This window comes from Siphateles boraxobius, unplaced genomic scaffold (assembly GCF_051911475.1).
Source record: "Siphateles boraxobius isolate OS27281-9 unplaced genomic scaffold, OSU_SipBor_1 66, whole genome shotgun sequence".
Lineage (NCBI taxonomy): Eukaryota > Metazoa > Chordata > Actinopteri > Cypriniformes > Leuciscidae > Siphateles > Siphateles boraxobius.
In genome coordinates, this window is record NW_027509193.1 from 16,179,389 (window position 1) to 16,204,966 (window position 25,578).

The window sequence follows — 25,578 nt, forward strand, 5'->3', positions numbered from 1 at the left end:
AAATGTCTCTTTTAATCCACTGCTCAATGTCTAAAGTTTTTATGAAAAGTATATGTTTATATAGGTTACGTAGTTATATGTAAGGTTATATAGGGTATATAGGTTAAGCTTTTTTGTGGCTTAGAATGTAGATAAAACTGCACCATTGGAGGTGACTTTACAGAAAGAAACAGTAGGGGGCATGATTGGTCAGTTCCATACAGCTATGAATCTCATCCAAGGACACGCGATCATTAGACAAACAAAGACTGGGAAACTGACAGAACAATCATCTGATACTAAAACGCATTATAACTCCATGCATAAACAATGACTTCGATAACGCAGCCAACTGGGAACAATTACTAAGAATGGGATTGACGATTTTGCAAGGGGGACATTTGGGGAAACGTTGACAGCCCTTACTTTGTCTGCTTGCAGTTCATCCCTGTGATAGTATCCTCCTGTCTGCATCTTCTTGCTGAAGGAAACAACATCAGCAGGGTCGTCCAGACCCCAATGCTCATGGGCCCAGAACTTGCCTGTTGCTCCACCACCTGTCTGCACCTCATCCACGTGGAAAGCACAGCCATGCTGAAAGATCCAGACACAGATAAACATCTGTTAGCTCACTCTCTGACAAACGCCATCTTGTCAGCCTGCATAAAACTGCATACAACACCCGCTAGACACAGCCGTTACGCTTTGCTATGCTTCATTTAAAGAGAACACTTCCCGAGTTTTTCAGGGAGAGTGTGGACTTCATCACAATTACTCAAAGGGCCTCTTTTCTCTGCATAAAGCAGCCTTATTAAATCATTCCCTTTTGTGTTCTGCCTTATCTCGTTCATAAGGACTCGATTTAGAGCAGATAAAAAGAACTTTATGCAGAGTCGTGAGTGCCTTTTTTATTAGTGTTCAAAGAGTCTCATTTTAGCTATTTATAACTGGAGTGTGTATCTGAAACCACTTCAAAGCACAGATCCAGTAAAAAAGGATGACTATGGAGGAAAGCTTAGCATTTTAGAACAGGTAGCTTGGAAATAACGTTTCACCTTGCGTGCAATATTTCGCAATTGGATGAAGAAATCAGGTGAGGCGTGGTTGTCCCCTCCCTCTGCCTGGATGGGCTCGATAACAATGCCAGCAACTGGTTTTCCCTTCTGCCTCCACTTCACGATGAGATCCTCAACCTGACACACAGAAGTTTAAAACTTATTCAATGCTTTACTTACTTTTATCTTACTTGCATGTTAAGAACTAGATAACACTATCTGTGCATTGTAAGATAACGGTTACTGATTAGCTAGATAACAATTAAACTATGCTGCCCTCCAAAAGTGTTAGCAAGATATTCCTAATGGATATCTAGTGTCAGATAGTTGACAAATTAGGTATTTCTGTAATATTCCTGGTTCAACACAAGTTAAGTTGAAAGCATTAAGCATCATGCTGATTCACAAAAATTTTTTTTGACTCGTCCCACGTTTTCTGAAAGAAACGAAAAAAGCAAGGTAATGGTGGGAAACTAAAGGCCTCATTATGCTTCTGCGTCAACTCCACGGCGTAGCTACACCGTCACTCCTATTGCGCCGTGGCCGTTTTATGGTTCTGCGTCAGGTTGAGTTGCATCTGACCAATCACAGCCCTTGTGGTCTGCGTCGCCTCGATGCGTAGTTAAAATTTTTTGGAGGTGCACGTCGAGCTACGGCGGAGGGGTTCGCGGCGACGCAGAGGGGTCTGCGGGGGTACGCCGTCGATTCGACGCAGATGCATAAAACAGGCTTAACAATAAAAGTAAATGGGTACCATTCTTGAAGGATTTAAAGCAACACCAAGTGACTTTTCCTCTGCGGTCGCCCTACAGGTTGGAAGCGGAATTGTCCATTACCGCTGTAGTAAATAATATAGCCTAACGCAGCCTACTGTCGCACGCGCATGCTCTCTGTTTATCCAGCACCGGCTTTGGAATCAACAATGGCCACAGACAAGGTAGAGTATGATGCATGAATTTATGAAAATATGATGTATTGCGACATCACAAACGAGCAATTGTAGCAATTGTAACGCATGCCGTAAAGCAAGTCAAATTAGTAGTTTTCTTATGTCTCATTAGAACTACAGAAACGCGACCCGATCTGGCAATCCTTCATGGCGTGGATATATCAGATAAAGGACTGCAAAGCTGTGGCATAAGTGCATTTCACCATGATGAATGTCACGAATTGATGAACCACTGAAACGATTTTGGAAACATTATTTTAAGGTAAAAAATCTTACTTAGTGTTGCTTTAAAAGCAGAAATGTGAAGCTTATAATTTTATAAAATCATGTGCATTACTTAAAACGTGTCATCACATTTACCATTGCTATGTGAAATGTTAGTGTGTGAAATCCAATAATTTCAATTGGAATCCATTTAATCAGAAATTTCTTGGTTGAAAGCGACTGTGTGAGCGGTGCATTGTGCATTACTACACTATTGGCAGTGGACAATGCAGCTTTCTGTTGGTCAACAAGGCGATTTTGCGTGAAAAACTTGGATATATGTATCTGCTTTGGAGAAATGCTTTGCCTTGTGCAAAATGCACAATCACGTATATTTTCCTATTGAAATGACTGAAAATCACCCACTGAATTTTGCTGAACAACCAAAACATAAAGCTGTTACAATACTCATTTATACAGTCGTTTTAAGGCTTTAGGGTTTACAGTGATCTGTTTTCATGCTGACAAACCTGTGAAATGGGATATAACTTTACACAATATTAAAATCATGTTAAAGTAACACTAGGTAACTTTTCAACCTTCATAATATATTTCCAAGTCTCTTGTGATGGTACATCGACTTACAATAGGTTGAATGACACGTCTGCCATAGCCTGACGGGGTCTGTAGCGTTTTTAATCGTATTTTAAACTTCGGGTAGTAACCGGCGAACAAAGAGAACTACAAAATTCGACTGCTTTACGGCATATACGTCACTTCCACCACCACCCCCACTTCCTTAAAATCGGACGTGCGAACCAAATGTTATAGTCATGGCCAAAGCAGCACAGAAAAACAAGAAAGCAATGGTTTTATCGGAGCAAAGCAAAAAGAGAAAAAGAGAAAGTGATCGCGTTAAAGGCAGAACGAGGATCAACATTGGGCCAGCGTTTTCTCACTGGCGTGAGCTGAAGGAGGAGGAGGGGTGCCCGACCGATGCAGACTTGGCTTTCATTCTTTTGGACTAGTAACGTTAAGTATATTGCTTGCATACCATCTCTTTGTTGATTTTTTTGTCTGCCTGACTATGTTACGGAAGCTATCTTATCCTTCGTTTATCTTCATGAATCAAGTAATGACAGTAGAGTAGCGAATTATCAATCTGGTAGCTAGTAAACGATATTCTAGTTTTTAATGGTTAGCTATCGCTAGCATTCTCGTTCTGATTTGAACTTTGCAATCGATGAAATGCAAATAGCAAATGTTTGACCTAAAAAGTGTACTCTACTCAACATGTACAAAGAAAAAAATCAAATGAAAGCCTATGTCTAAACGGCGTGTACAAGTTTGGTAGGGGCTACATTCTTGCAAGTAAATATATAAGATGTACAAAATCATATTTTAGGATACCTAACATGTCTGTGATATTTGTTTATTTGTCTTGCCTCAAGCAATAATGCAAATCGATTTGTAAAATTTGCAGATTCATTTATGGTAGCTTGATATTATAATATTGACAATATATGGTTATTATCTACCACTCAAAGATTGCATTGAAGTATCATATAGATTCAGTAAAACGGTAACCAATAGACTAGGCTACTATATTGACGCTGGCTTGTAAACGTGATCATCGCGATCATTTGTCGTTAGAAAAAAAATAAAACCCATGAAATTATATTCATATGACATGCTGAAATATATGGCACTGTACCTGGGATGAAGACATTTCACACGCGACGCAAGCAGAACAACTGCATGTGACCTCCTCCTACAGTGTTCAGGGCTATCATGGTTGTCAACAAATGCACGTGCATGTAGGATGACAGAGTTTACGACAGTAGTAGAGGACAATACTGTTTCCCAACTGTAGGGGGACCCCGAGAGCAAAAGTTACCTGGTGTTACTTTAACAGTTGTTTATGTCTTGTGGTAATATTATTGAAATAGCGAGTATTTTAAAATGAATGGATTGGCCCCAATAACTTTTATTGTAAGTACCTCAAGGTAACGTATATATTGGCTTTAATTTGTTGGGGAAACCCACAGATGCTGTTGATTGAGCTCAACTTGTACTGAACCCACAATATTCTCTTAATTTAGTGTGGATTTTTTTTTTTTGTGAACACATGAAGGAGAGATCTCGGACCTCCTCCAGGCAGCGGGCCTCTTCCTGGGCGTTCTCCCATGCAAACTCCTCCAAAGGGTACTGGAGCTTAGGGAAGGGTGCGATAGGCCAGTCAAAGGCCGGTATATCCAACTTGTGAATGGCTTTGGAATGTGTTGTGGCCAGGCAACCTGTAATCCAACACCACACACATTAGGGGATGGATGTCCGAGTTAAAACAAAACAGCCAGGCGTCTTTGTTGGTCAAATGAAGTCATATGATACAAATAGCTGCAAAGGCAAACAAATGTAAGGCAAATACATGCAGGCCAGGTCAAATCCCTGAATCTGCTCAAAGTGTACTGAACTGAATCAGACACATCTTTCAATTATGTTCTCATAAATCAACAGACAATTTTCAAGCACTTACCCATAGTTCTCCCATGGAAAGCTCCCATAAAAGACAAGATGCTCAAATCTGGGCATCCAGGACTCTGAGAGGGAGGAAAGAGAATAGTGTGTGTAAAAAGAACATTAAGATTTCAGGAGCCACGGTCATATGCATAATATGTGTTTTTCACAGAGTCTATTCGCTAACCTGGTTGATCATGCAAGAGCTGATTTCCTCCACAGATGGGTTGGTGTCTCCTCTCTCCTTATTCTAGAAACCATTAAAAAAGTATTGGATATCAGATGATTTAAGAGCTGTTCATGTGTATAGAGTAGCGCTGCCAACATATGTACGTAGGTACATAATCAATAGAAATATATGTATATATTCATGTATGTGTTTTATCTCCATATAATGAACACAAGCACTGTCCAAGAGTCCATTTTAAGAGCCCAGTTAATATGGAATTTACATAACAGTCAGGAATGTGTTTTTTTGTGTAATTATATCATATTTTGTTATGATTACCTCATCTGTATCAATTGACAGCCCTAATATAAAGTAATCTGAATCAAATCAGTATCTCTAACAGATTTAAGCTTTCAAGCTTCTGTTATACTTTTGCCAGCAATAATACCAATGATATCAAAAATCATAATACTTATTACATTATAAAAAAAAATAAGAATTAGGAAAAAATATTATAGTGATATACAGTGATTTTTTTCCCTCCAACAATTTCAGAAAGACTTCTTTTGGGTATTATTATTGCCAAAATACAACCAATATCACACCTATATAAAGCAAATTTGTTTGTTTGCACTTTGTGTGAGTCGAGCAGGAGCAAAGTGAGGAAAGTCCACTCACTCTGTACCAGATAAATATGCTCTTGAAAGCATTCTCATTGGAGCAGGAACCACAGGCCATGGTTTGTACTCGTGTCATTCCGCTGGGGGCAATCTGATGTTGAAGAAAGAGTCATTCACAGCACTCCGCACTGGCACCTCTACAATAAACAGCAAGCCACTTCCGGCCAATGTGAAAAAGAGCGCAATCATTTATTAGGTTCATTGTGATATCTGCAAAGGACGTTGTCAAGATTAAGAAAATCCCAAAGTTTTTATAACTGCCAGAAAACAATCATTCTTCAAGTGAAAGGTCTAAACCTTGCGCAAAACACAGTCCTTACTCTCTACTTGTGAGCATTGTCAGCAATCATTTCTGAGACATATGCTGTTATTAGCTTTTGTGGAAGTTTGTGGAAACATTCATCTTCCAAGAAACACTTCACATGTGTTTCTTCAAATCCAACAACACTCACCGTCAGCAGGCTCTCGAGCAGTTTGTCTGGAAAGTTCTCGGGTGGCAGAATACCAAGTGCCGGCCGGTTGACAAATGCACTCTGAAAAAAAAAATTCACACAAAATTTGAAAAAGTAAATATTAAGTGTGTATACACTACTATTCATAGAGTGTATATAACTTGTGGACACTTGTGAATGGTAGCAATTTTGACATCATTGCAGGAATAAATCACAATTAAAAATATTCAAATCAAAATCAGTTATTTTAAATTGTAAAGATGTTTCACAATGTTACTGTTTACTGTACTCAAATTTACTTTTATTTATTTAAGTGCAGCCTTGGTGAACATGAGACTTATTTCAAAAGTATCAGCTAAAAGTGAATTATAAAATAAATGAATTTTGTTTTACATCTTTAAAACTCTCATCTCGTTCCACTCATGCTGCGCTGTTTGACTGTACAATGGAAATTAGATTTGCAGTGATTATCTTTAAAGACACACATGCGCACACATATGTGCAGCCCCAAGCAAGCACACACGCACGCACACACATACACACACACGTCATAGTCTGATCAGGACTCACCAGATTTTTTGGATTGGTCATCACTTTCATTAAGGCTGGATGATTGTAACCTAGAAAAGAAGATCAAAAACACTGTCAATCTATTCATTATACATGCAGTGAGATACCTGAAGATTTGAGACCGTGAAAACACACCAAAACAAACAGCAATTGAATTGAATGGTCACATTTTGTCACAATTGGAGCTGAGGGCAGCAAAATGTATTTGCACACTAGTGAGTTGAGGTGGATAATTGATATAGCCTTCCTGTAGCTCAAACAGTAGAGCTTTGCTGCTTGTAACGCCAAGTTCGATTCTCAGGCAAGAACTGAAAAGAATGTAAATATGTTCCTTGAAATGCAATGTAAGACGCTTTGGATAAAAGCGTCTGCCAAATGCATAAATGTAAATATATAGTCGGCTCTCTATGACTACAGCTGCAGTGTGAACAACTCTCTGATACTACTACTCTTACACAAAGCACCCAAAAATATTAGGACACTTAAGCCACAATTAAATATGTATGAATGTCATTGGAATACACAAAAATATCAAACCAAATGGAAAATCATTCTAGAGCTTTTCTTGGTCCCAAAGTCATTTGTAGTGCAGATGCATGAAGTCGATTCCCCTCAAGAAAATGTTCAAATGTCTTTATTTTGAACAGCACATCTACTGTTTATGATTTACAAACTAATAAACTTAATTTTGTGAAATGTTTGAGAAGTAACGTAATAATGGTTAAATATTTTTGCATAATGACATTTATTTGTTTAAGTGACTTTCTGAGGTCTTTGACTCTGTGCACCTTGATGAGACAAACTGTACAGTATGTAGAGTTAGAGACAATTCATTGAGATTAATCAATCTTAACAGATTAATAACAAAGTAAATAAAAAATCAGTTATGGTAGGGTGAGCTTGTAAATTCACTGTAATTAGTTTTTCTTACAACTTCGCAACTTCAAATTTAGCAGTTAGGGCTGATGCAAAAAAAAAGAGGAAGAACTGATCTGTTAAGTCTTCAGAACAAGACATGCCCAGAACAAATTGAACAAATGTCAAATTTCACATAAAAGTGCCCTGGCCGAAATGTAAGCACAAACAATTTTCAGTGTGCTTTCCTTTGTTTTTTCAAAGCTGACATTACATAAAATTGTGCATAACAATTCCAGCTACCACCAGCAGAGAGCTGACAAATCATTATCATGATAATCAGCATGTTTGCATATAAAAAGAAGAATGAATTTCTTTTTTTATCAACATATCTCTTCAAATGAAGCATCTTTAAAGGCATTGTTAAGGAGTTTTACATTTTTTTACAACTAACATTTCTCTTTCTTGCAGGATTAACATTTATATGCATTTCAACACTAAAATTCCAAAAATGTGTCTGATTATATCAAAAGAGGAGAAAAAAAGTTTATGTATATATATATATAATATGCGACCCTGTATCACAAAACCAGTCATAGGTCGCACGGGTATATTTGTGGCGATAGCCAACAATATATTGTATGGGTCAAAATTATCGATTTTTCTTTTATGCCAAAAATCATTAGGATATTAAGTAAAGATCATGTTCCATGAAGATATTTTGTAAATTTCCTACCGTAAATATATAAAACAATTATTTTTGTGAGTGAATGCAGCACAGTCGCGAACATAAATGGAAAACTTTAAAGGCGATTTTCTCAATGTTTCAATTTTTTTGTACCCCAAATTTCCAGATTTTCAAATAGTTGTATCTCGGCCAAACATTGTCTAACAAACCACACATCAATGGAAAGCTAATTTATTCAGCTTATTCTTGATATATAAATCTCAATTTCAAAAAATTGACTCATATGACTGGTTTTGTGGTCCAGGGTAACATATTATATATAAATAGACTGTATATATATATATATATATATATATATATATAGCCTCATAACACTAGCAAGAATCTGAAGTATTTAGGAATCCAAATTTGCTTTGACCTAGTTACAGAGAATTATACATATGAAGAACCAATCATATTGGAGAATGAATCATGTCACCTTTGCCACGCTCCTTTTCTCTAACAAATGTGGTACTCTTTTTGTCGAGGGGATTCTCCGTGATTGATACAAGGTCCTCCCGGCTGTGATTAAAGCACATTCGAAGGCATTGTCTGGAGTCCATCTAATTAATGCTGCATGACCTGCTAGACACTGGAGATCTTACTTCCATTCCCGAATGATTGTGTTTGGTGGAACACGAAATCTTATTCCCAAGTGATAGTGTTCAAAAGGGACGAGACATTGTCCGACTAGAAGCAGGTGTCGAAGAGGTGACGCCTAGTAGAGTATAAATTTGAAGGTGTCGAAGTGGAGACACCCGTTTAACTTAAGTCAGGTGCGCAAAGGAAAATCTACCACATCAGCTTAATCAAGAAGACTAAAACTGCATCCCTACAGCTCACTAGGAGTAGAAGCAGTACTAGTTTGACCTCAGTCTGATTGCTGAGGAGTTCATTCTGTTCTAAACGCTGCATCTGACTCTTTCAGTCCTGTGAAGTCAACTGAAACAAGCATTTGTCCATGCAAGTGGCTGCCTTTATGTGAAAACACCAGCTGTTACCACATGGGTCATTCCCGTTATACAGTACATTTTCATGTCCCCATCATATTTGTTGGATTAAAAAAAATTACAATTATAATTCTTAAAGATTAAATCATATTAGTTTCCTTTATTATAATCACAAACAGTAATATGGTATATTGCAGTAATGATGAGTATTGTTATTGTGGGCACTTCAAAATACTGGATAATTCTAAGCAACTTATCCGAATTGTTTAGATTTTTAAAATTCACATTAGCTTGATTTCTATTAACCAGTTAAAATTTACCAAAGTGTGCACAATGGCCTGAAAAAAAGTAAAAAAGAAAAAGTTCAAACAGCTATTTAGATTTTTGTATTTAATATGGTGTTTAACAAACAACTCAAAATACTTTTACTTTTATCATTGTTCTTTATAGTTGAGTTCTACTGGACTTCTGAATTTTTTTCAAACATTTGTCTACATTTTGTATACATGGTGTATTGTTCTATTATATTTAATTATGATCTCTAGGTTTTTTTTTTTTTGTCAAGTTAGACAAATTTACTGGACTGGAGTATTATATTATCAAAACTTCCAAAATGGCTATAAAAATATACACAAACAAAAATACCTTGTACTGATCCAATGAACTCTTCTTTTTATTTCTTATATCCATCATGCTGAGAACTGTCTTGATGTCTTTCTTGCCATAGTGTAAATAATCGAGTCAGAATTAATTTCTGAAAGTCTTGTATATTATTTCAAATGAAAGAGGAGAAGCAAGTGCAAGGGAAATCAAAGCTCATTAAATCGGAGTCACCACCTGAAGGCACATCTGAGAGCGAGAGACAGTAGCTTCACTCAATTTGTTGAGGCTGATTAAATGCAAGTAAGCTAACGGACAAACGAATGAGATGCAGACAGAGGAAAGGTGCTCTTTCTGCCTCTAAGGTCTGACTGTCGTATCTGTACAGGCAAACCTCAAAGGAAGTCCCGAGTTCCTGTCGCTCACATTTAATCATCCACACCAACAGTCGCCTCACGCAAAGCCACAGGACGCCTCTCACATTTACTGAGCAAGAACAACACAGTGGCAATAGTGACAACACTGTATGTTGGATTGTAAGATCCTTTCCAACTCTACTAGTACATTGTTATTGTTAACTAAAACTATTAATTGAAATAAAATGTATATAAATTAAAAACATTATATAAATATTAGATAAAAACATTGCTGCTAGTGTTTAATTACGATTACGAAGAAGATATTTAATCTCAGATTCATTTTAATTTAATTTAAATAGTCTTTTACTAACCCTAATGCCATTACAAACCCTGTATTCTTCCATAATAATCAACACGTAGAATAATTCCATATATATAAATATGGTGCACGTCACATCAGGTTTAACATCAAAACACCAAATGCTATTGATTCTTGTGCGTCAAAACACTTCTGACACTAAATCAAAGCAAGTGTACTACCTCCAGAGAACAACATTAAACTCCTGAAATTGACAATTCTTCAGAAATATTGCAGTATTTATTATATTATAAGTGATTTATCTGTGCAATGCACATTATTATTTTTTTTTAATTCATGTGCCCTCGTAAACTCTAATCAAAGCATCTTCTCTTCTTTGATGACGTGTTTACTGGCACGAGGGCGGGACAACCTGTCACTCACATGACATGAAAACAACAACAAACCACAAACCATCCAATCAGTTACTACTGGAAAAAATCCTGTCCAGTCCTACATTTCTTCTTGTTCGAGAAGCGGTTTCACTTGGATATACGTCACGCAACTTCCATTTAATGTCGATTTTAATTCAAAGTTGTCTTATTTCCTCTTACAGTAGATGTGTCAGGGGTCTGCAGAGCAATGAATGTATTGTAACAGAGACCAGCTTACTGACTGAGCTCACCAATGGGGATGGAGGAGATTTGTGTGTACACGTCTAGCATTCGGTTACCGTCCACGTCCACCAGGTAGTTCCCCCTGCTCTCCTCATAGTTGCAAAAGAAATGAATCGCTCCAACATTCTGCAAACCAAGAGAGAAATAGAGTTGAATGTTGCTATTAAAGTGATTTGTGATTTGTCTGTACACCTGATTTTTTTTTTTTTTTTGGCAGAGCTTCAGCTTCATGTCAGTGAATGGCTAAAAAAAGAACCCGCAAGCTCTCACACCAGCTATTTGCACTGATGTCACGCATGTATAAGTGGTGATTGTACAACTAAATGGTTATTGGCACAAGAATTTATGAAATAGAAGTATAAAAAGAGAACATCAGGAAAAAATGTATGTTACAAAAGTCTAAAATATGTTCCCTTTAATGAATTCACATGTACTGTACAATTGAAAAAGCTGATGTCAAGATTCAGACTGTGACTCATTACCACAAAATTGTGAGCAACAGTGCTTTATCTAATGAAATTGGCTTTTCTGTCTCCGTGTCTTTGAACCTGATGCAGAATCTATTTTTAGCACATCTGATGAATAGGTAATGACTCTTCTTATGTCTGCTTATTGTGCACGGGAGACAGACAGTGACCAACAGACACGCACAGGAGTTGCGGCGAAGCGAATCTGTGATATTAGCTTCATCAAAGCCTGTCAGCTCACATCTATCTGCTCAACCACAGCAAGGCGGTCAAAAGATGACTGGCTGCTCTCAAGAAACTGGACCAGACAGCAGATAAATTACTGCCTGAAATACATTCATCACTCAATACGCTGAAGACATCCAGACAGGCTGAAATATGGCTGGACGTCACATCAGAAGTGACATTGCTGATCTACGGCCGTCATACTTTAGCTTTACTGCGGTTAATCATATCGTTTTGTTTTAAATGGCACTGTCTGAAAAAGTGAAAAAGAAAAATTATCTAAGTACAAACTAAGAGAACTGCACCTTATGTGATTTACACTGGTTTTCAAAAATCTTCATGTACAGAGTATAGAAGACTTCTATCTAATTGCATAGCCCAAGTTTAAGGTAGACAGTTATGAGTGTATAAACTGGACAAACGCCAAAGTTTGTCTCACCTGAATCTCTCCGAGTTGTCGCATCAGCTCCTGTTGAATGAGAGAAATTAATCTATTAGTCATTCTGTTATCAAAAGATATTTCTGTCAACTTTAATTACACAAAGATTGGACACAATTATATAAAAAAAAAAAAAATAAAAAAAAAATATATATATATATATATATATATAATATTATTTTAAGAATTGGGGAAAAAAGTAATAAGGAATTTTTTTTCAATAATTGCATTTTTAAAGTCTGCAATAAAATATCAGTAAAAGCTCAATTTAAAAAAATCTGTTATTTCCTGTAGAGACATATCATAAAACAATCTGGTGATAAATCTCATGGAAATAAGAGTAAGAATGCTGAGACTGAACCTTGGACTTTGGACCTGGCACAGCGGTCTTCATGGATGGGGTGTCATATTCAAACTCTGAAACAGTTTTTGTGGCAGTTTTGCTGACATATCTGGATCCTAATACAACAGAAACAGAATAAAAACTTAAATAAGGCCACAAACTTTAATCATTTCAGTCACTCTTACTATGCAGTACCTGTTTCCCATAGTTACGTAATATGCTGGATGAGATTTTAAAGGGATAGTTCACCCAAAAATGAAAATTCTGTCAGTATTTACACACCCTCATGTTGCTCCAACCTCGTAAGACCTTCGTTCATCTTCGGAACACAAATTAAGATATTTTTGATTAAATCTGAGAGCTGGATCACTCCTCCATACTAGTCCATAGGCTTCTTCAGGGATTGAATTTGCCGGCCTCAAAAAGTTAAAGACATCGTTAAAATAGTCCAAGTGACTACAGTGGCTCAATCTCAAGTTTATCAAACGACGAGAATACTTTTTGAGCGCAAAAACAAAAATAACGACTTTATTTCAACTATTCATTTCCTTCTCTGTGGGCCTCTAGTCAGTTAACTTAGTGTGATTGCGTAGAGCTACAGAAGATTACAGATTACGAACAACAACAGAAGCTTACGCTGTTACACTAGTGAACTGACTCGAGGCCCACAGAGAAGGAAATGAATAGTTGAAATAAAGTTGTTATTTTAGGGTTTTTTTGCGCACAAAAAGTATTCTCGTCGCTTGATAAACTTAAGATTGAGCCACTGTAGTCACTTGGACTATTTTAACGATGTCTTTAATAACTTTTCGAGGCCGACAAGTTTCAATCCCTGAAGAAGCCTATGGACTAATGTGGAGGAGTGATCCAGCTCTCAGATTTCATCAAAAATATCTTAATTCGTGTTTCGAAGATGAACGAAGGTCTTACGAGGTTGGAGCAACATGAGGGTGAGTAAATACTGACAGAATTTTCATTTTTGGGTGAACTATCCCTTTAAGCTCACAGTTTTTAAAAATGGAAATCATATTACAAGAAGAATATTAATATCACATTTAGCTGAACATGGGAATTCATTTTATGTAATTTTATTATTTTGATTTGAGCGGATGTTACCATTTATTCCATATCCCCATGTGCTGTGCAAAAACTGTTTTAATTATTAATTGCTTGCTGTTGTGTAAATAATCAAATCTGGTCCCCATTTATAGAAATTCACTTTCATAAAAGTTAGAGAGTTCAAAAACTGCTGCATAACAAGAAAGAGTCATTCATTAGTCCTTTATTTCCACTTAAATTATGAAAGGTTGCCTCAGTTTCAGTGATAACTTCCTAAAAATGCAATAAATTATGCAAAAAACTTCCTAAAAATGCTTAGCATTGCAATTTAGATGTTTATCTGACATCTCAAAGTAAATAACCAACTGAACACTGTAAGACCTTTGTACTTTTGTAGTATATCTGAACAGTGGCCAGCAAAAACATATGAACAGCCACACAATGCCTTTTAGCCATATTTGAGCAGTAGTACCCATGTGCACTTGAGGGGCTACATAACTTAAGTGAACTAATTTTTTTTTACTCAAGTGAACTCATAACCTAGCTACTGATTAATGAAGGACACTGACAGGATTAGGAATATGTGACCAGACAACGAAGGACAAGACATGGAACAACTTCTCTACACATGCAGAATTCACCAGCCAAAGCTGGACAGAACCAGATCCCAGTAACTCATTTACATGATTAAGTAACTTTGAACTGTGTCCCTCTCGACATTCGCCTCTCCATGCATCATTATCATTTTAAAAGAAGCCTCTCACTTACTAAGCCGAGAATGGAGTTTAATCACTCTGATAAAGTATCTGTGACAGCTACAGCTCTTTTTGATGGTCACTGGTAGGTTGAGAACATTATAGTTAAACAAGCTTTTAAGACTGGAGGGTATCATAGTCTTCCATCTCAGCATGTTTTTTTTTTTTTTACCTGGAGCGGCGAGACGCAGGTTTTGCTGAAGGGAGACGGCCAGCTGGCGGGTCAGGAGTGAGGAAGCCATGTGTGGTAACTCACTAAGGCAGAGATGAAGAGCGAGAAGAGAGAGAGGAGAGAGAGAGAGAGAGACAGCACACTGCCTGCCTTTCACCTTCCTTTTACTTCACCTGGGGAAAAACAATGAAAGAGATAGGTTACAGGGAGTGGGAGGCCAATATATGTTATTGAAATGTCACAATCAAAGACATTTTGGAGGATAATAATCTGCAGGTCAGAGGAGAAATAATATCCACAATTTTATGTTATCAAGGAATTTCCTTGATCTTACATATAGTTGTAAGGTTAATTGTTTAAACATACTATTATACAGACTCTTTATTTTGTTAAAAGACACTACAAAAAAAAACAGTTTGTTCAGGAATTTTGTTTGTGATATTAGAATCATGACCACATAAACATATTACCACACACATTTACAGATCACCGTTTGCCATTGGTCAGAGAAACAGATAGTACTGCCACAAACATGCACCATTGATTGGATATAATAATTGTACTACATTGGCCTGGTTGGGAAGCTCAAACAAGTGTTATTTTTGTTTTATTACATTATATTTTTAGTTTTATTTATATTTTTATACATTTAGTTATGTTCATTTAGTTTTTTTTTTTCATTTCATTAAGTACTTTTGTCATTTTATTCGTTTTTTTTTTTTTTACATTTATTTCAGTTTTACAGTACGTTTACACAACAACAATGTACTAAAAATGGAAAAGTCTGTCCTTTGCATTTTTTTTAACATAGAGATAACAACGTTGTCAAAACACCCTTCATTCACGCAGATCCACGAAAATGCTAAAACGCTGTATTATGCTGCCAGGCCAGTAGTTGGTGATGTGACTTTGTAAAGAAACACTACGCTCCTATAGACTGAACACGCAATAGGCATCTGCTTTCAAATGGTGCTTGAAAGTGACTCCCACACCTTATTGGACTGTTCTTTGATAGTTTTTGCCCCAATCTAGTTGGTTGCAATCATTTAAAGAAACATGCACTGAAAATGGGGGGGCTTATGAAAACTTTCCGCAGCCCGAGGGAGACGCTGTGCTGTAGAGGGTTAATCATTCATCTCAATGAGTAAAACCAAAGTATATAGTTCTGATGTGCAGCAAAAGATTGTTGAGCTTCACAAAATAGAAAATAGCTAAAGCATTGGAAATTTCAATGGTCACAAAGCCTAAAAAAAAAATCAAACAGCACCTAAGATCACCACATGCTGTTTGGGATAGATAAAAAAAATCCATTTCACTCAAAAAACCTCAAGCATCTTCAGCCGTCAGACATGACTGGTACTTCAAAAGGGACAGGTTTCTATGGTCAGATGAAACTACAAAAAGAGCTTTTTGGCAGCAAACAGGGATAAAAAGTACCCCATGTCAACGGTCAATTATGCCGCTGCCTCGTTAATGTTGTGGGTCTATTTTTTCTCCTATTGTTTAGATACATGGTATCATGGATTCTAGCAAATACCAACAGCTAAAAAATCTAAACCTGACTGCCTCTGCAAGATATAATAGTTGATAATAGTTGGAACTTCCATCAGGACAACGATCCAAAACCGACATCAAAATCAACACAAAAATGGGTAACTGAGCACAAAATTAAGCTGCTGCCATGACTATACCAGTCCCCTAAACTGAAGCCTATAGAAAATGAGTGGGGTGAACAGAAGAGAAGATGCACCAACATGAACTTGTGAATCTGAAGGATCTGGAGAGATTCTGTATGGAGGAATGGTTTCTGATCTCTTGTCAGTTGTTCTCCAAACTCATCATAGGAGAAACTCAGAGTTGTTATCTTGTTTTGGAGAAAAGCATTAATTACATAACATGATTTACCCCCCATTTTCTAATTATTTTAATTCAATGAAAGGTTAGATTTTGAGAAAGATCAAAAGGATAAACAATTCAGATTTATTTTTACAGCCATCTTTGATCATTTACCAAGGGTGCCATGCCAATAATACTGACCACAGCTGTATAGTTATATTTTATTTTATTTCAGTTAACAGAAATGTTTTTAATAGTCCTTGTTTCAGTTCAGTTTAGTTTTAGTTCACAATGTCTTTAGTTTAACCCTGACTCAAACAAACAGGAATATTCAGAAAGCACCAGAGCCAAATTGTTTACAATTTTCAGATAAATCAACCTACAAACAGCTTGCCTCTAAAAATAGTTGCATATCTATTTTTTTTTTTTTATTATCAGAAACTGATTAAAAACCATATCGGTGCAAATCGTACAGTCTGCAGAGTGACAGTCTTGGGATCTTGCTTCATCACCACAGACAGTTCCTCTCTCCCTGAGCAGCAGGTTCAGCCATGCCCATCAATCCTGTCCTACAACAGTCGTCCTGACACTTGGCCCTCATGCCACTTAATTAAAGCATGGTTGATTGGTGTTAATTACAACATGGCTTAGACACTCACCGACCCTCGGATGATCTTTTTGCACTGCAGAACCATCACAGCCATTTCTTGGGACAGAGACAAGTGACTAACGGCGTGCCTTTCGATTACCGCTAAACCTTCCCAACAGGCACAGGGTTCAGGGAACTTGAGCACCACTCTGTCACACTTTGGCGTTAAGATTAACTGGGAAGAATAGTCCTGCCTATGGGAAAAGCTGATGCCTGAAGGAATCCCGACATATCTTCAGCTATTATAATGAGTGAGCATATGCTTAGGGAAGGAACAGCACGGTGACGCTATGCAATTATTATGCACAAAATGTTCTTAACTGGAATAAACACCATGTTTCTCAAGCAATATTGTTCCTTCTTAGTTTAAATGACACACGTTTCTGTCATGTTTCTAGTCTGGACATTGAAAACCTGTGAATCAGTCTTCCTGTTCTATTGAAAAGAAGCTAGTCTTATGCGTTTGCTTGTCCAAAGGAATCAATTCAGCGGGGAGACCCATAGCATCTTTATTCATGCACAGGAGAAGAGAAGCAGAAAGTGCATCTCTGTTGTGCTATAGGACGCTTACGCAATTGAGGCGGCAGAAGCAAGAAAAATACAGACGCTCCGTCTCTCAGAGGCATTCCAACCAGACGGCTCATCGACCGGATAGAACCGGTTCTGAAAATGTGTGTTACACAAGCCTGTTGTCATGCGCCTGTGAGGATGCAGCAAGCAAAATGGGTTAAACTAGTTTGATGGCTGGGGGGCAACAACTTGACTGATTGAGCTGATTTTCCTTTCTCGAGTGAAAGAGACTAATTTTATTTCATTGACTGATAGAGAGCGCAGAGATGGAGTGTGGAGAAGAGGAGATACATCTTTGAAATGATTTATTGTCAGCGCATTACGTGACAGCTTCATGCTCAAGTGTAAAACAGTCTGGACACTGTCAGTGAAACCTTGTGGTCTTAAAAATTGTATTTAGATAATAATCAGGGTTCAACCATAAGGTTTTAAGGCCAGTTGATGTCACTTTCCATTTCACTGATCATTTAATCTCTTCTGCTCACCAATATTGCATTTATTTTAACAAAAAACAAAAAAACAGTAAAAACAGTAATATTGTGAAACATTATTTCCATTTAAAATTCTATTTATTATATTATAAATGCAATTTATCCCTGTGATGGTAAAGCTGAATTTTCTGTGTCAATACTCCAGTCTTCAGTGTCACATGATCCTTAAGAAATCAGTCTAATATGACGATTTTCAGCTCAAATAATATTATTATTAATGTTTAAAACAGTTGTGCTGCTTAATATTTTTGTAGAATTGGTGATACATTTCTTTCACTACTATTTAATGAATAGAATGGTCAAAAGGACAGAATTTATTTGAAATAGATATATATTTTAACATTATAAATGATTTATTCTCACTTTTGACCAATTTAATGCATTCCTGTTGAATAAAATGATCAATTTATTTAAACTAAATCTTACTGACCTTAAACTTTTGAATGGTAGTGTACATGAGTTTTTTGTGCAAATTTATAAAATTGGTTTTCTGTGACATTTTTAAAATTGTTGCCTAGCTGGCTAACATAGATGTGGATTTGTTGAAATTGCAAGAATGGCTTTCGAAAGGCTGAAGATCATAAACATTTTTCATTACATTGTGCATTGTTTTCCATCTAAAGAGTGTTTATGAATTGATATCATTATGGCCAAATCAAGTCAATTATGTTTATATAGCGCTTTATACATTGAAGATTGTTTCAAAACAGCTTTACATTGATAACAGGAAAATTATGCATTTTGGCTGTTGTTCAGCTGAAGTCAGTTCAGTCAGTGTTGATTCAGTTCTGTTGTAAAGATCATAAATTAGTTAATTTCATCTATAAAACAGTTCTGCAAAAAAATTATGTCATCGTCAAGCTCAGTTCAGTTTTCATACAGTACAGTCAGATCAATAATACTGTTGAATATTAAGAGTCCCCAACTAAGCAAGCCAGAGGCAACAGTGGCAAGAAACCAAAACTCCATCAGGAGACAGAACAGAGAAAAAACCTTTGGAGAACCCAGGCTCAGTCGAGGGGCCAGTTCTCCTCTGGCCAATGAACCAACAGTGTATGATGATTCAGGCTGCATCACAAGTAAAATTCATTCAATACTTTATATAAATTGTAACTGCATTTCTAATCAAATTCAAAATTTGCACAAAAATTAAAATAATAATAATAAAAAATAATAAAAAAAATCGCAAATTAAAAGCCAAATTAAATATTATGTTGTAACTTGTTTTAAATAAAGCAAATTTTTTAAAAATGTAAATGTTTAATTAAAGACAAAAAGAAAACATTTTATGAAAATATTGGTAGGGGAATTATACATTTGAACAACTGGCTAATTGATCCCTGGAAATAGTAATAATAATAATAATAATAATAATGAGAAAGTATGCAGGCAATAAAAGACTGGAAATCCAACATTAGGTTTCTAAATTCGTTTACCTGCTCATTTTTTCAGCATCAAAATCAAACCAGCACTCTTTGCTCACATCACATGACATCTGATTCTCTCTCAGCTAATCAATATTCATCAGGGGTCTCCGCATGGGCGCTGTGCTGGGGATCATTTCAAAGCAAACAATAGCCGCCTGTGCTGGATTACACAACTCCGAGCCACCACCAATTCCTCTGCTCCTCATCCTCTCAGCTCAGAGTGGGGACTAAAGCCAGAGCTCCACGAGAGCAATGAGCAACCGCACCAAACACGGAGCCATTTTTAAAATGCAAATTATTCCTTATGTTACGTAACACCATTTTTGGGAGCAGCTCCCCTCGGAAAAGGAGCCAGATAACATCAGTAGCAGTGAGCAACAAGACATGAAAGAGTCGACAGAATACATCCTCAATACAACTATGTGAAGCTCATTTTTAAACTTCAGAAATGTGATGAACTGATTTTTAACTGATCATAGTGACCATAAAGATTGCAGAGAGATTATTTGGGTTTGCACTTTGGGAAATAATCATCATAATCCTGATCACCAGCAAATGAACTTTGATTGTTGGCTAGTGATAACATTGAGCTGACTAAAGACACTGAGCTGTCAGTGATGAATATGAGCACGGTTCATTGCGCACAATAGCCATTCATCGCTAACCCTGTTAAAGCCTATTGGTAAACTTCATTACACCAATTCCCCTCTGCATGATTTAAACAGCCAGTTAGGTCATGCACAAGTCATTCTTTGCTACACTCACTCATACTAATGTGGTGAACAAATATTCACAGGATTTTCCTCTATTTCATTAAAAAGATAAGAATCTAGACTCTAATACTGAATATGAAAGCTCAATGAAAAGATGACCAATAAAAATATTCAGTCAAAATCTGAGAGGTTATGTAGTTGAAATAGACATTAAGAGTCTTTAATAAGTCTCTGTAGCAATGGGACATGAAAAGGGGACATTCAGTGGGATTGAGGAGGTAAAACATCTGACAAATACTGCAAGACAGTTGCCAAGGGAACCAAGGAGGAAAACAATTGTACAACTGGCTGTCTTTCTTGTCTGGACGACAGATCAACCTCTGTAGGGAAAAACGGTGGTGCTATTAAGAGGATAAATCTTGGTTAAGAAGCAATAGGCCAGATTTTATGCATCAATACCTCGAGAAAAATAATTGTATGGCTTATTCATTTAAAACAAAGCATGACATAGAGAGTGTTGCAGGGCTATTCACAACAAATGCATCCTGAAAATTGGACAGAGACATGTGAAGCGCTCAGGAAGACGCTGAATAACAAGTCCCACATACTGTACATGTACAGACAAATTAATATGTCATGCATAAAAGGGCTTCAAAAACATTCAGCATTCCTGACAACCTGCTCCACAATCAAATGATTAAGCGGTTCTATCCAGTCAAGTTTCGAGCTATAAATCTACAGTGTAAAAATCTGTGATATTTTACAGAAAAAGGCTACATAAAAACCTGTATAGCAATAGTATAGCTATATATTATAGTATTGTTTAACATTGCATTATGCCGTTTTACTCTAAATTAATCGTTTTTGTAAGTAAAAAAATACATTCCCATAAGTCCCTGAATGACATCACATTTGATTATATTAGGCTATATATAAATAATTTTGTTTCTTATTTTTTACATATTTTTTTTCATGTACATTAGGTGTTAGTGTACCATTTTTTATGCTAAAAAGGTGATTTTGGTATTTCAAGTAGATTGGTAAATAAACATTAATGAAACATATGGCTAGGAGTTATTAAATATACAGGCATCAATAGGCCATCCCGTAATAATACCAGAAATATTGTCAGAATTCTTGCAACCACAGTTAACAGTTTTTTTGTTGTTGTTTTTTGTGAAAATTAACAGATTTTTTACAGTGCAGGATAAATTGTTCTTTGTATTCAGTTTGCAAATCAAGGACATTATTGCAGGAGAGATTATGATACTGGATACTGAAATGACAGCATAAATCATGAGCAGCTGAATATGTAAACAACATTCCACAAGGATGTTTTGGAAACACAACAGCTAGAGTATGCAATGTCAATATATTTGATTATGAACAAAATGGGGTATCTTGTAACACAATATGCAAAGCTTTAAATAATCGTACTGTATATTACAAACAAAATTAGCCTTTTGACTTTTAAAGAAACAGATGTCTCAAATAAGTCTTAAAGGTATTGTAGGTAGAAATCCACAAAAATACTTTTTGTCAAAATTTGTTTAAACTGTCTTTATATATCAATGCATAATTAAAATGTAAGTACTCTGGAAAAGAAATTATAAAAATCGAGTGTCTGTAGTCCTCTCAGGACTGCAATAAACACAGCTCATTATTCCATTAACTCCCACTCCCTCCCTACTCGGCTCCTTCCAAAGCCACGCCCCCAAAACAAATGAACGCGTGATCCCGGGCGTTCGCTCAGCTGGAAGAGTCGGACGTGTTTACCAGCTTTACCAGATGTAGTGACATCATGTCAGAATCACAAGTAATAAAATAACTAACTTTATCAGTATGAATATAAACAATTAACATGGCTGTTAGTACTCACTATCCAGCTCGCATAACGATACTTGTAAAGTTTAAAATATTTTACTAGCTCGTAACGGAATCAAACTCAATATAAGGCAAAGCTATAAATAGCTTCATTGATACACGTTTGCCGTTACTATCAGTTACACTGTGATGAAGGTGAATTTGTAAAATTCATAACATAAGATTGTTTACAGATAAACTGAATTACATACACTCAAACACCTTCTCACAACTGCATTGCAGACCCAAGATAATATAACACACACACACACAACATATATTGTATAGCACATACAGATACAACATAAAGACATATGTAAACATATGTAGAGCATATAACAACAAACCAAACGTGAAAAAACGGAGTAGGTAGAGTTCACGGTGAAAATAGGAACAAAGTTTAGGCAGAGGGTAAAGCTAGGTATAAAAATATATCCCCTAAACTTTTTAACCTAAAGTTAGATTCGGCGAAATTAAATAAAACAGCTTTCGACTGCAGATAGGCCTATTGCTTATTTATCGTCTCAACCCTGGCTCACTAACAGTAACGTTATACTAGTCGACACCAAAGTTACACTGTCATAGCTAAGCCAGTACCGTAAGTTATGCTACGTAACGTTAGGTAGCTAATATTAGGTAGTTAGGTGTGCTAGTGATACATGCTTCATGAAAAAATAAATGCCATCAAAATGAAAACAGCAAGATTACCTGTCCAGCAGAAATAAAGCCATCATGGAGTCACTTTTCAGCCCCTTGAGATCACTCAGTAGTAGCCGACGCTGGAAAGCCACGCCGACTCTCTTATGATTTCTTTATTTATCCAAAGACTTTTTGTTCATAGCCTTTTCAAATACTGTCTTCCTTTTTTTAACTCGTTTGACTTCGCTGCCTCTATATGCAGGTAACGTTACTGAGAATTGTGACTGTTCTTTCTCTGCCATAATTGTTTGTTATTACTAGCTTCCGTTCCTTTTCAAACGGGTGCGCGCATTTGGGCTCCTCCTGTATCAGCAGAGGTGGTATCCATGGTAGCGAGGGAGAGTGACAGTCGCCCCAGCCAATCATTTCTTTCGTCCCGAATGGAATAATGAGCTGTGTTTATTACAGTCCTGAGAGAACTACAGACACTCGATTTTTATAATTTATTTCCCAGAGTACTTACATTTTAATTATGCATTGATATATAAAGACAGTTTGAAAAAAATTGGAAAAAAGTATTTTTGGGGATTTCTACCTACAATACCTTTAATAGAGTTTCTTCTAAACAAAATTGTTATATGGATCTAGGGGTGGGCGATATCTCGATATTTAAAATATATCGAGATATTTTTTAAACACGATATGGATTTTGACATATCGTATATATCGATATATTGTTTATATTTAATTCTGATTTCGCCGCTTTGTCTTCTCTGCGCTGTGCTCGCCCCCGCCTCCTTGCTTTTGTTCCCCCTCCCCTCGAGTGTTGTCTCATTCAACATGGCGGCGCCCGCAACTAGCCCGGAGGCTACAGAACTCGTCTAAAAAGATCGTCTTAAATGCTGTCTTACATGCACTTCTTGAGGCACACACGCACACTAGCAAACACACGCAATGTCTCTCGCTCTCTGTCCCTCTATGGCGTGCGCGCGCTACACGTTGCTCTCTCCCTATCTGCCGTGCGCACGCTACACGGTTTGAACCATGGTTTGAACATTCACACAGCCTTTCGAAAACGATACATTTCCCGGCACATGTTATTAAAAAGGATGACAATCCCGGTAAAACGGGACAGGTGGCAATTATTTTTGTATACAGCAATTAATTTGTATACAATTATTATTTTTGTATACAGGGATTTTTTTTTTTAATGTCGCAGAAGCACTTTGGACTACATGAACTGCCTACCTCTTTGCACTCCAATAAAAAAAAAAGACTGTGGTATTTTGCATATTTGTTTTTGCATTAGTTTTTGTTGGGTTATTTTTCCTGTAAAGATATCGAGATATATATCGTATATCGAGATATAGCAAAATATATCGAGATATATTTTTTGCTCCATATCGCCCAGCCCTATATGGATCCCATATTAATGTATAATGTTCAACTACAAGTCATCAATACAATTTTTTTTATCAGTATTTTTTCCCTTTTTCCCTTAAAATATTTAGACATCCTTTAAACAGATGCAAAACAAGATACATAAGAAATTATATCTTGAATTAATTTTATTTTTTAACCCAATTTATGTTTTTCTGGTTGAAAGCAAGTAACAGAATAACTTATTCTATGCAATTTTGTTTCTCGAGAAAATTTTAATACTGCAAAACAGGGCAACCATGCCGTTATGGACATTGTCATTATGACTAAGGATAAAAAACACACTAAACAAAGTTGATGAGGTACAATACATGAGTGCATTTGGATGACAGGTGGCTAATGTTGTTTTTGTCAGAATCAGTCTCAGAGCAGAGGTAACAAACATGAAAACTTACTGCATACAAAGCAGCTGATGGAACGGAGAAGCAACAGTATCCGGTTCCGACTGGATCTGACCTGTCAAACGGTTCTGCGAGCGAGAGAGACGTATGGAGAGAATCGAGTCGATGCAGCAGTCCACCAGTCTACTGTCTCACAAGGCTGCAATGTTTCATAAGGAACACGGCTGTTACGAAACAAGACAGCTAAGTTATGCATCAACGCACAGCAAGGCGCTCCTGCAGCGATACCTCTAATGCACGACAAACTTATGATTATGAATTACAAAAACAAACCGTGTGCAATGCTGTGCGTCGAAAGCGCTGCAGTGTCTCTATTTCGCTACTGCTGTAATGATACTTAATGACATTTAAAGACTCACCTTTATGTTTATTCGCTGTACGTGAGATGAATTCTCGCAGGTTCTTGGTGGAAGGACAAAAAAGTAAGACAAGAGTGCAGGAGTGAGAAACACAAGCAGACTTTAAAACAGCATTAGAAGTCTGGCCCTTTTCCCGTGAGGAGGGTTTTGCTGGGGGATCCGCCGACTTCAGCCAATAGAGAGAGAGAGAGAGAGAGAGAGAGAGAGAGAGAGAGAGAGAGAGAGAGAGAGCTGCAGCTCCCGGAAATATCAGCTCCCTTTAAAGGCCTCATTATGCTTCTGCGTCAACTCCACGGCGTAGCTACGCCGTCACTCCTACGGCGTCGTTGCCGTTTTATGGTTCTGCGTCAGGTTGAGTTGCATCGCGGTGCATCTGACCAATCACAGCCCTTGTGGTCTGCGTCGCCTCGACGCGTAGTTACAATTTTTTGGAGGTGCACGTCGAGCTACGCCGGAGGGGTTCGCGGCGACGCAGAGGGGTCTGCGGGGGTACGCCGTCGATTTGACGCAGAAGCATAAAACAGGCTTTACACTGAGCACAGCTGTGTAGGCAGCTATGGTAGTCAGCAATTCATATTTCCCATAATGTAGCTGCAGTCTGGTAGGTTTTGATTCATTTCCGTGATTCGAATCTTTTGAATCACGGACGCAGTTCAACAAAATATTCGTTCACTCATTCATTCAGTGTT

The 25,578-nt window shown here is 37.0% G+C and overlaps 1 protein-coding gene across 5 annotated transcripts in view; it reads right to left on the reverse strand.

Moving 5' to 3' along the window:
• Nucleotides 1–25,325, reverse strand: part of abat (4-aminobutyrate aminotransferase) — a 28,784-nt gene extending 3,459 nt beyond the window's left edge. Inside the window, exons 1-14 of one of the 5 annotated variants that reach the window (XM_077212495.1) lie at nt 24,890–25,325; nt 24,525–24,669; nt 14,502–14,674; nt 12,534–12,631; nt 12,173–12,202; nt 11,050–11,167; nt 6,576–6,625; nt 6,006–6,086; nt 5,552–5,644; nt 4,892–4,954; nt 4,724–4,787; nt 4,336–4,484; nt 1,035–1,172; nt 406–573 (exon numbers count right to left, since the gene is read on the reverse strand). In XM_077212495.1, coding sequence (XP_077068610.1) covers nt 406–573; nt 1,035–1,172; nt 4,336–4,484; nt 4,724–4,787; nt 4,892–4,954; nt 5,552–5,644; nt 6,006–6,086; nt 6,576–6,625; nt 11,050–11,167; nt 12,173–12,202; nt 12,534–12,631; nt 14,502–14,571 — 1,122 coding nt within the window. In that variant the 5' untranslated portion in view covers nt 14,572–14,674; nt 24,525–24,669; nt 24,890–25,325. Of the gene's footprint in view, nt 1–405; nt 574–1,034; nt 1,173–4,335; nt 4,485–4,723; nt 4,788–4,891; nt 4,955–5,551; nt 5,645–6,005; nt 6,087–6,575; nt 6,626–11,049; nt 11,191–12,172; nt 12,203–12,526; nt 12,632–14,501; nt 14,675–24,524; nt 24,695–24,889 lie in introns of all 5 variants that reach the window. The other 4 variants (XM_077212496.1, XM_077212499.1, XM_077212498.1 and 1 more) reach the window with 4 other exon arrangements.
• Between the last annotated feature and the right edge of the window lie 253 nt (nt 25,326–25,578).